At 43.4% G+C, this 11,604-nt stretch overlaps 1 protein-coding gene across 4 annotated transcripts; it reads right to left on the reverse strand.

Annotated features, from left to right (window-relative positions):
• Positions 1–537: 537 nt before the first annotated feature.
• SRSF1 (serine and arginine rich splicing factor 1) lies at positions 538–6,634 on the reverse strand. Of its 4 annotated transcripts, XR_010110689.1 has the most exons (6): positions 3,983–6,634; positions 3,383–3,567; positions 2,841–3,013; positions 2,454–2,640; positions 1,963–2,081; positions 538–1,046 (listed from the first exon to the last, which is right to left on the reverse strand). XR_010110689.1 is itself a non-coding variant. In XM_063599291.1 (5 exons), the coding sequence occupies exons 1-5, from the start codon at positions 4,174–4,176 to the stop codon at positions 2,059–2,061; spliced, it is 762 nt and encodes a 253-aa protein (XP_063455361.1). In that variant the 5' UTR covers positions 4,177–6,634; the 3' UTR covers positions 538–2,058. The 4 variants fall into 4 exon arrangements, 2 of the variants coding, with proteins under 2 accessions (XP_063455361.1, XP_063455362.1); XR_010110690.1 differs by lacking the exon at positions 2,454–2,640; XM_063599291.1 differs by having other exon boundaries at positions 538–2,081.
• Between the last annotated feature and the right edge of the window lie 4,970 nt (positions 6,635–11,604).

The raw sequence follows: 11,604 nt of genomic DNA on the forward strand, positions 1-11,604 counted from the left end.
GGCTGCAGTGAGCCTAGATCACACCACTGCACTCCAGTCTGGAGAACAGAGCGAGACTCTGTCTCAAAAACAAAAAACAGTTCTAATACATCTGTGCTGATGTTAACATTTAATACTTACCTTTTTTTGAGATGAGTTTCATTGAGAATATCAAAAGCTATCTCCAAGTGAACATTACTAGCCATCAACCAATTTTGCACAAAAGCCTATGTTGTCTATGACCACCAGAAAATAAGCAGCATCTATAGTTTTTTAACCACTTTATAACAAAGTAGAGAAACTTATCTTTCAGATGCTAGATCCATCCCCCACCGTCATTTACCAAGTTACATACACAAATGCCTTATTCTCCCCTTTTGCTTTCCCCTGAAGACTTTTACAATTAACAATAAAAGATGGCTAATACCATTAGATTGCCTTTTAAGAACTTTTAATTTGCTAACACATTAACACAAGAGTCAAAATCTTAACAATTTAAAGATTAACTGATAGACCCAGTTAGAATCTTACATGAAGAGGAAAAAGGACAACCATGCATAGTTTTTTAAAAAATGTTTATTTTTTCAAAGAAAACGGCAATAGCCAATTGGAAACCTACTTATTCTTCAACTCCAATTTTGTTTTCTTTAAATTTAGAAGTGACTTACTGATTTACTATTTTAAACAAACCCCCCCTTTCCCCTTTAAATGTTTACCATCTACTCGTGCTGAATCCTTCCAAGGAGATTGCTCCAGCGTTTATCTCCAGGTCCTCGCTTTGCTCCTTTTACCAAAAAACGCAAAACACAATTCCATCGTGCATCTTAAGGGCTCCAATCGTCAAAAATAGGAAAAAAAAAATCTTTGGAATAGCCAATTAAGTTGAATAAAAAAATCCACACGAATGCGGTTTGGTTGGGGCAGGAATCCACTCCTATGTTCCTGGTAATCTGATCCCGCTCCATGAATCCTGGTAATTCATCCTCCCTATCCTATCCACATTATGATTTGAATCCAATGATCCAGCTCCAAGGATTGGGATCCAGTGAGCCCTCTCCAATCCAAACCTTTATAACCAGCAAAACCAAAAAAGAGGAGGCAAAATGTTAGATACTGTAATCAAAAAAGGTTTCTGGGGAATGATGAGTTATGTCTGTCATCAGTTTAACAGATGCACATCAATAACTATCAAATTCCCCAAAACAAGTTTCTGAATGGTGTTCAGATAAATTTTAGAAACTTAATCATCATAGAGACTAATTGGAAGAAGCATTTTGTATTTACAGTTCAACTGATAATGCCAACACTTGTTACTGTACAGCGTATTACAGGTTTCGTGGTTGCAAGAAGTTACGTAATTTAAGTTTACTGGCATTGCTACCCACCTAAGTCTAAAACTAAATCTAATGCTCCCATTTGAATTCAATTTGTAAATTAAAGTCTTTTAAACATATGAACCAATTATGAATATTAGTTTAAAGGGGAAGGTGAGACTTAAAAGTATTCCCAACTAGATTATCTACACCAATACATTGGAACTCTATATTTTGCTTTCATTTTGTCTTAAAAAAATGAAATAGCAACGCTCTATCAGTCACACAGAGGACATGCAGATTTAGCAGTATTGATATTATACTCTATCTTGTTGGATTTAAAAACACCCTGTACCCACATGTACACCAACAGCAGGTCACACATTAACAGTTGTAACTAAGCACTGTGACAAATTAGCCAGTTCTTCCCACATTAGTCCCTATTAAAACAAAAATGGGGGGAAGGGAGCAAAGTTGCTACAAAATGGGCAATATAATTTTGCCACAATTGCCAAGGTTTAAAAAGCAAAGCAATTGTAGCTAAAGACAACTGAATAAAATGTTTGCAAGTGTTTTAAGGAAAATGTATATAATCATTTTTAACCCCTGCCTTTTAGTATAAGGTCAATACTGCCAATTTCATCTGTGACAATAGCACTTGGAGTCATACCATTGCCTCCATTATTGATCTGATCCTCCTCAATCCTCCTTTTGACAATCCTAAAATGATTGAAATGTGCTCCACAATCCTTAATCCAAAGCATTCTTAATCCATCTCTTCAGATATGTCTACAGAAAGACACATGAAAAGCAAGATAAACATAAGAACTTCCCCAGGTAAGATAACCACAAACACCCCCAACATCCCAGTTCACACAAACCAGGGCAGATAGACATTTACACAATATCACAGTCTGAAGAGTATGGAGTTAACTAAATTTAAACAATCCTGTCTATGACATCACTTAAAATACAATTTATCAAAGACACGAAGGGAATGTAGATGTTAGGAGCAAGGGGATATTACAAGAATGCAATTCAACACTTTAGCCCATTCTGAACAAAACAGTTTGAATTAAAAAATGAAAAGATTGTACTGAATAAAGGAAAACTGTATACAACATGGGTTCTACAAAAAGTGTCACCAATCATCTTATGTACGAGAGCGAGATCTGCTATGACGGGGAGAATAGCGTGGTGATCCTCTGCTTCTCCTTGGGGAGTAACTGCGACTCCTGCTGTTGCTTCTGCTACGGCTTCTGCTACGACTACGGCTTCGAGATCGAGATCTTCCATAACTTGGACTTCTGGGCCCATCAACTTTAACCCGGATGTAGGCAGTTTCTCCCTATTGGATAGACAGAACTTTCCATTGAAAGATCTAAGCTTTCATCTGTCTTCAGACATGCTGAATGAATACAATGTAACTAAAACCAGAAATCTGGCAATTTACTTGGACACCCTTGCCTGAATCCTTACCTTGAAGTTCCACTGTTAAGACCACTGTATCCAATTCTGGTCAAAGAAAAGAATACGTGTATAACCTACCTCATGAGATCTAAACTTAGTGTTATCCAGTTTTCGAACTGCATAGGTCATATCTTCTTTCCGTACAAACTCCACGACACCAGTGCCATCTCGGTAAACATCAGCATAACATACATCACCTGCTTCACGCATGTGATCCTTTAAATCCTGCCAACTTCCACTTGGAGGCAGTCCTGGAAAAGTGATTTTTTTGTTCTTAGTATCAATTATCTTAAATTTCACGTTAAGCTGGTAAGGTACATTAGGACAAAGAGTACTTTAAAGTACTTAATAGGTGTACTTAAGTGATACCAGGTAAAGAGAGCTGGTAAGATTCTGGAATCCAGAGTCCAAAATTATTTGTAACGATCTTCGTATCTAGTACCGCAACCTAATTTGGTAAATCACCACAGCAGCAATCCTCGTTTATTAAATTCACCCAAAAACTTAAGCAATTTAAGACCTAGCATGAAAAATTTGCAATTATTAAACCTGTCACGCAAGAGAAAAATTTTAGGTAGTTTTCGTCCCTTCACATCAATCCACACAACCAGTACACTCACCAGAGACAACCACTCTGTTTTCAGACCGCCTGGATGGGGGGCCATAGCGACCTCGGGGAGCTCCGCCACCTCCACCCCCGCCGCCGCCTCGGCCTGTTCCACGGCCGCTTCGAGGAAACTCCACCCGCAGACGGTACCCATCGTAATCATAGCCGTCGCGACCATACACCGCGTCTTCCGCGTCTCTGCGGGATCGCAGAAAGTAAAAGGATGAGAAACACCAGGAGGAGAAGCTCGCTCAGTCGGGAACCAGCAAACCCCCCGCACATGCGCACCCAACGTGGAAGAGCCCACATGCGCCGCATAATAGGAATGGCCCCTCCCCCACCCAGAAACACGCCAGGCTCCCAACCACTACACCAGCCCTCAGCGCCTCAGTTTCCCGCTCCAGCCTGCGAATGGGCTCCGGGGACGTCCAAGGCGAGGCGCCAGAGAAGCCACACCAACTCAGCTCCTTACTCGACTCCTGCATGGGCGATACAGTCTCGCCCCAACCTCTCTAAGAGCCCCCGCTTCCCCGTTCTCTATGTTAAGGCCTTGGAGCCTTCCCCGACTACTCGGACCTATTTCCTCAAGGCTGCAAGCCCCATGCCGCCTCACCGCGGGTCCTCGAACTCAACGAAGGCGAAGGGCGGTCCCCCGCGGCGATTCTTGAGGTCGATGTCGCGGATAGCGCCGTATTTGTAGAACACGTCCTCAATGTCCTTGGTTCGGATGTCTGGAGGTAAGTTACCCACGTAGATGCGGCAATCGTTGTTCCCTGCGGGGCCACGAATCACACCACCTCCCGACATGGCGGTGACGAAAAGCGCGGACTCGAGAACAGGCCTTCCCACCAAGCCTAGCGCACGGCAGAGCGAGCCCGCAGCGGCACCACGTCTCCCGCGGCCCCTCCAAAATGGCGCCTTTATCAGCTCGGCGCACGGATATGGGGGGGAGACAGAGGAAGAGAAGCGGAAGGAAACAGCGATTCGATCCCAACACGCACGCGCGGGAGCGCAACGGGTGCTGCGAGGGCTACGCTCAGCGCACGCGCACGCACGCGCGACGTCACCCTCCGCACGAAGGGGGAAAAAAAGTCCCCCGCGTTCCCAGCTTGGGGTGGTTTGCGAACAGAGTGACCAGCCGTTTGGTAAAAGTTAAATAACGAACTTTCGTTAAAGGAGCTAGTCATCCAGGTCGGGTCTTGAAGGATGGTCGATTTCTCCAGGAATGAGGATCTTTGAAAGCAACTCGGCGCCTTCAAAGCACTTGGTGAAACCTAGCCTAAAGCGTTGTCCCACCATGCTCTGCGGCGATAACGGCCTTTGGCGGGAAAGAGTCTCGGAGGCGGGACCAAAGGGGGACGGCCCGGGCGGTTGCTCCGGAAACCCGGGTATCTTCGTAGGGTGCGTCTAGTCCAGAGCTGAGTTGCGGGTGATTGAACGGAGAGCTGGGGCGTTGGTTTGTCTTCCCGCCCCTGCTGCGAATAGACCGTGGCTGCTTAGACAGATGTGTCTAATTTAGCGAAACCGATTTAGATTCCTTAATCCTCTTCATTAAGTACCGTTCCACCTTCTCGTCAGAACTTTGCATAGCTCGGTTCAGCACTCCTAGTGCTAGTCGCAGTGGGTCCGTATCTCGACCGGCAACGTGGTACCCGCCAACCAGAAGGGGTAACACCGTACCGCCTATGGGACCCACACCTTTTTATCTCTTGTTAGTCGCCTGTCCGTGGGACTAGCGCAGAATGCCTGCAGAATGAATCGTTTCTGTTGTTTCCTTTCAAAGAACGAGAAGGAAGAAAGGGTGCGTGTGTGCAGTCCTTTTTTCAAAAGTTTTCCCTAAAAGTTACTGATACACCAGGTTTTGAAAATACCGGTCCTCTCAGGTAATAAAATGGAGCAAAATGGATGTGAGAACCGTAACCACTAGAGACCGCGGTTGCTATTCAGGACTGTGATCCTATTTGCCTGCGGCATTGGGAGATAACATTTTACATTTTTTTCGACGTCTGAAATCTGGATTTTTATGTGAAATCCTGGGATTTTTAAACGTCGCTAATGAATTAAAATTCAAATCAGGCTGGGCGCGGTGGCTCACGCCAGCACTTTGGGAGGCCGAGGCGGTTGGATCACTTGAGGTCAGGAATTCGAGACCAGCCTGGCCAACATGGTGAAATCCCGTCTCTACTGAAAAAACAAAAATTAGCCGGGCTTAGTGGCAGGCGCCTGTAATCCAGTCTACTCGGGAGGCTGAGGCAGGAGAATCGCTAGAACCCTGGAGGCGGAGGTTGCAGGGAGCTGAGATGGCGCCATTGCACTGCAGCCTGGGCTACAGAGTGAGACTCCTCCAAAAAAAAAAAAAAAAGGAGGGGGAAACAACAACAAATTAAAATCAAACCCTGCAGTCATAAATTTGCCATAACAGATCTACACACTGAATTTAAGGGATAATTTTCTTCATGTTATTTATTTACAGCAGTCCCTTTCCGCAAGGATGTGAGGCAACTTACAGAGATACCATAAAACATGAAAACTAGATGAGGCTGGGCGTGGTGGCTCACTCCTGTAATCCCAGCACTTTGGGAGGCCGAGGCGGGCGGATCACCTGAGGTCAGGAGTCGGAGACCAACATGTCGAAACCCGTATCTTCTAAAAATACAAAACATTAGCTGGGCATGGTGGCGCGTGCCTGTAATCCCAGCTACTCGGTAGGGTGAGACAGGACAATCTCTTGAACCCTTAGGAGGTGGAGGCTGCAGTGAGCGGAAATCACGCCACTGCACTCCAGCCTGGGTGACAGAACAAGACTCCATCTCACAAAAAAAAAAAAAAAAAAAAAAAAGCTAGAGTAAGAAATCAGAGGAATGGGAAAATGAGGGGTGGATTAAATGAAATACGCATAAATTACTATACAAAATGCCTGCAGTGAAAGCCCGTTGAATTTGTTGAGATAGATTGCAAATTTTACTTTAGTCTTCCCAGAAGTCACGGTAAAGAAGGGTACAGAAGTATTGTGTATTCAAAATCCAAAGTGCCTTTGGGATAAAAGTAAATAGGTCATTCAGGAGAAGGACATGTTTTCTTAATTCTAAAAGCTGATGAAATATATTTTACAAATGTTTCTCGGTGACCCCAAAATACAAATTCAATTTGAAATGAGCAGGGATGCTTGGTCTTGTGGCTGTAGATCCTCGGTATATCTACAGATGACCTTTGGTAATCCTTGAGCTTTCTGTAATATTTTCGAAAATTATATGCATGTGTGCATGTACAAAATTATATGCATGTGTGTACTTTTTTCTGGGAAGAGGATTTGGAATTTTAATCAGCTTCTTAAAGGAGTCCATAGATCCCAAAAGGAAAAAGAACTTCTGAAATTTGTCAAGGGAAGGATAGATTGCCTGTTCTTCAGACCATCCTTTAAGTATATATATAGATGTGTGTTTGTGTGTGTGTGTGTATATATATATATATATTTTTTTTTTTTTTTTTTTTTGAGACAGAGTTGCCCTCTGTCACCCAGGCTGGAGTGCAATGGCATGATCTCAGCTCAGTGCAACCTCTGCTTCCCTGGCTTAAGTCATTCTTGTGCCTCAGCCTTCCGAGTAGCTGGAATTACAGACATGTGCCACGATGCCCAGCTAATTTTTATATTTTTGGTAGCTGGGATTACAGGCATGAGCCACCACGCCCAGCTAATTTTTGTATTTTTAGTAGAGACGGGGTTTCGTCATGTTGGCCATGCTGGTCTCGAACTCCTGGCCTCAGGTGATCCTCCGGCCTTGGCCTCCCAAAGTAGTGGGATTACAGGCATGAGCCCCCGCACCTGGCCAGTTTTTTTTTTTTTTTTTTTTTTTTTTTGAGACAGTGTCTTGCTCTTTCACTCAGGCTGGAATGCAGTGGTGCAATCACAGCTCACTGCAGCCTCGACCTCCTGGACCCAAGCGATTCTCCCACCTCAGTGTCCTTCGTAGCTGAGACTACAGGTATGCACCACCACTTCAGACTGATTTTTGTATTTTTTGTAGCGATGGGGTCTCGCCATGTTGCCCAGGCTGCTTTTGAACTCCTGAAGTCAAGCGATCCTTCCATCTCGGCCTCCCAAAGTGGGGGGATTACAGGCATGAGCCACTGTGCCTGGCCAGAACCTGATATGTTTTTAAATGAGAAGGTGACCAAAAAAGATACTATTTCAACAAATCTGCTGTTTCTAGCATTGTTCCATTAAGTGAATGGCAGAAAAGAGGAGAGTTTTTAAAAACTTGCAGCCTGTTGATTCTTTCATTCAACAGTTATTTGCTGAACACCTTTTCTTTCTGTTCTTTTATACATCAGTTTAAATTTATGCAGGCAAAGCTTCTGTTAATTAATGATAAGTCAATGATAACTGAAGTGATAACTGAAATCAGTAGTTTATAATTGGATAGTTCATTTTAAGAAGGGATGAGACAATACACATAGGTACTTTTAATTTCAAGGTATTTTCATTCCAGAAAAATATAATTGAATTTGCTTTTTGTTTGTTTGTTTGAGGTGGAGTCTCGCTCTGTCACCCAGGCTGAAGTACAGTGGCAGGATCTCGGCTTACTGCAATATCCTCCACCCAGGTTCAAGTGATTCTCGTGCCTCAGCCTCCTGAGTAGCTGGGACTACAGGCATATGCCACCACGCCTGGCTAATTTTTATATTTTTAGTAGAGATGGGGTTTCATCATGTTGGCTAGGCTGGTCTTGAACTCCTGACCTCAAGTGATCTGCCCACCTTGGCTTCCCAAACTGCTGGGATTACAGGCATGAGCCACCACACCCAACCTGAATTTGCTTTGATTTATTCTTGTCTAATTTAATGCAGTAATTTCTGATTTTGTTCAGTTCAGCACAGTACAAAGTAAAACTTAATTGAGAGTGAATAGGACATTCTTATTTCTGTTGGCATCTTTTTTTGTATTTGAATGTAACCAACTGTTCTGGAGTTGATGATGAGGTCAGTATATGGCAGGAAAAGTCTTGATGGCTGTTTTATCAGGTCTTGCAGGATGGCGTTAGCTTTGTGATGATTACAATTAAGGATGTTACCAGTTATCCAGAGTTAACATATTTCAGTCCACAAGAGTAAAACATCAAAAAAGCAAGTAAACAATTTATTTGGAAATAAGAACAAAACAAGGTGAATCATTTTGAGGGATATTTCATTCAGATCCTGAGACCTGAGAAACGATCCCTGCCCCCACAGCAAAGTATTTCTCTCCAAGACAGGAAAATTCACAGCACCTGGATTCTGTGTCTCTGTTCCTGGGCAGTGCTGGGTAGAGACTGGCAATTATCTTTCTACAGGCTAATCTTCACACAGTTCTCTAAACAATATACTAGATGGTTGATTCCTTTTGTGCTGAGCAAATTACAACCACTTCCAGTTTTGCCTCCTAAGATTACATTCTCATCTTAATTGGAGTTTGAGGGTTTTCTAAACTCCTTAGTTATACATTCACTGGCATTTTTATGAATTGCTGCCACAACCAGCTGATTTAGTAAGCATGGACTTTACCAACTTCATTGTCGGAAGCAACCTCATTTTTAACACTATTACTGTTTATTAAAAGTTCCTTCCTCCAAGAGAAACTTTTTAAATACTTTTGATTCAATCCAATAATCTCAGGAGGAGACTTTTAAAAGTTCATGGAAAATGTGTATTATGAACAAATCATGCATGGATTTCAAAATTTTTTTACACCAAAATAAACTCGTACTAACTTGTTATAACATGTATGAACAGGATCTAGTTTGAGGTACTAAAAAGAATAAGACATATGTTTGAAAAGAGCCCCTATCAGAGCAACATGTATTCTGTTAAAATTGAAGCAAGGACAAACATCAAATTTATGATGAACCTTGGGTGAAAGAATGGTGAAATCATTAATTCTTTACCAAAAGTTTATGGGCACAATGCCTCAAAGAAATCAGTATTTTATAATTGGAGAGTTCACTTTAAGAAGGGATGCTGGGCGCGGTGGCTCACGCCTGTAATCCCAGCACTTTGGGAGGCCGAGGCAGGCGGATCACCTGAGGTCGGGAGTTCGAGACCAGCCTGACCAACATGGAGAAACCCCGTCTCTACTAAAAATACAAAATTAGCCAGGCGTGGTGGCACATGCCTGTAATCCCAGCTACTAGGAAGGGTGAGGCAGGACTGGGAGGCGGAGGTTGCGGTGAGCTGAGACCGCGCCATTGCACTCCAGCCTGGGCAACAAGAGCAAAACTCCGTCTCAAAAAAAAAAAAAAAAAGGGATGAGACAGTGTTGAAGAGGAAGCCTGCAGTGGCAGACTACCCACATCAATTTGCAAGGAAAAAATTAATCTTGTCATGCTTGAAGGCAATAATAAATACAGTGGTCCGTTTTCAAGACAAAATGCCTTACATGGGCTTAGGTCAGCAAACTACAGAAGAAACAGAACATACTAGACCCCTACTTGGATAGCTGATGCCTGCTTGTCAGCCTCCCTCTTCCCCCGCACTTCTCTTTACCCCTTAGTTGCCTTCACCCAAACCAAAAAAGTTTAGTCTAAGATGAAAGTTTACTAGTCTGCAAAATAGCTCATTTTGTCTTCTCTTATCAGCCTGCCCAGCTACTTAGGTCATAAGTTAAATACTTGAATTGCCCCTGACCTAACTAGGATTGCAATGCATTATGGACTGCAATAAAATGCAGCAAGACAACCCTAAAAAAACCCTAAAGCCCCTACCCAACAATTAATAGTCAATGTCTGGGAAGATTGTGACCCCATAGTACGCAGCCTGTGAGAAACCAGGGGAGGGACCTGCACACTAGGGGATAAATTGCTTGTTAAAAAACTGTGCTGGGGGCCAGGTGTGGTGGCTCACGCCTGTAATCCCAGCACTTTGGGAGGCTGAGGCAGGCAGATCATGAGGTCAAGAGACCATCCTGGCCAACGTGGTGAAACCCCGTCTCTACTAAAAATACAAAAATTAGCTGGGCATGGTGGCATGCACCTGTAGTCCCAGCTGCTCAGGAGGCTGAGGCAGGAGAATCACTTGAACCTGGGAGGTGGAGGTTGCAGTGAGCTGAGATTGCGCCACTGCACTCCAGCCTGGTTGACAGAACAAGACTCCGTCTCAAAAAAAACAACTATGCTGGGGCCTGGTGTGGTGGCTCACACCTGTAATCCCAGCACCTTGGAAGGCTGAGGCGGGTGGATCACCATATGTCAGGAGTTTGAGACCAGCCTAGCCAACATGGCAAAACTCCATCTCTACTAAAAATACAAAAATTATCTGGGCATGGTGGCAGGTGCCTATAATCCCAGCTACTCGGGAGGCTGAGGCAGGAAAATCACTTGAACCTGGGAGATGGAGGTTGCAGTCAGCCAAGATCGTGCCACTGCACCCCAGCCTGGGCGACAAGAGCAAAACTCCATCTCAAAAAAATAAAATAAAATTTAATTAAAAAAAAACTGTGCTGGGTGTGCCTGTCTATCAGACACCCAATCTTGCAAGACTGTCATTAAAAGTCTCACTTTCGCTGTTCTCTGGGTCTCTGAGACCATTATTTGGGTTTGGATGGGTAAGTTTGTTTCTCACATGCTCTCATAAAAGACGACCAACAATTAATAGCAGAAACCAAAGCCAATACCATAGACATCTCAGTTGGTTTGGCTCACACAATTCTAACTGAAAATTTTAAGCTGAGCAAATTTTCCACTTAAAGGTTACTAAAACTGCACACCCAGATCAGCTGCACACAAGAGCAGAGCTTTCCATGGAGATTTTAAACAAGTGCGATCAAGATCCTGAAGCATTTTTTTGAAGAATTGTAACAGGACATGAAACATGGTTTTACCAGTACAATCCTGAAGGCAAAGTATAATCAAAACAATGGATACTAGGAGGTGGAAGTGGTCCAGTCAAAGCAAAAATGGATCAGTCCCAGAGCAAAGATCATGGCACCAGTTTTTTTTGGCTGCTCAAGGCATTTTGCTTGTTGACTTTCTGGAGGGCCAAAGAATGATAATTTGTGCTTATTATGAGAATAAGCAGATATGCTTATTATGAGAAAGCCAAAACTTTAGCAAAACAAAAAAACAAAAAAAAACTGCCAAGGAAAGCTTCACTGGAGAGTTCCCCACCATGACAATGCTCCTGCTCATTCCTCTCAAGCAAGGGCAATTTTGCAAGAGGTTTAATGGGAAATCATTAGGCATCCACCTGGCAGTCTTTATTTGA

The sequence above is a fragment of the Pan paniscus genome, chromosome 19 (genome assembly GCF_029289425.2).
Source record: "Pan paniscus chromosome 19, NHGRI_mPanPan1-v2.0_pri, whole genome shotgun sequence".
Lineage (NCBI taxonomy): Eukaryota > Metazoa > Chordata > Mammalia > Primates > Hominidae > Pan > Pan paniscus.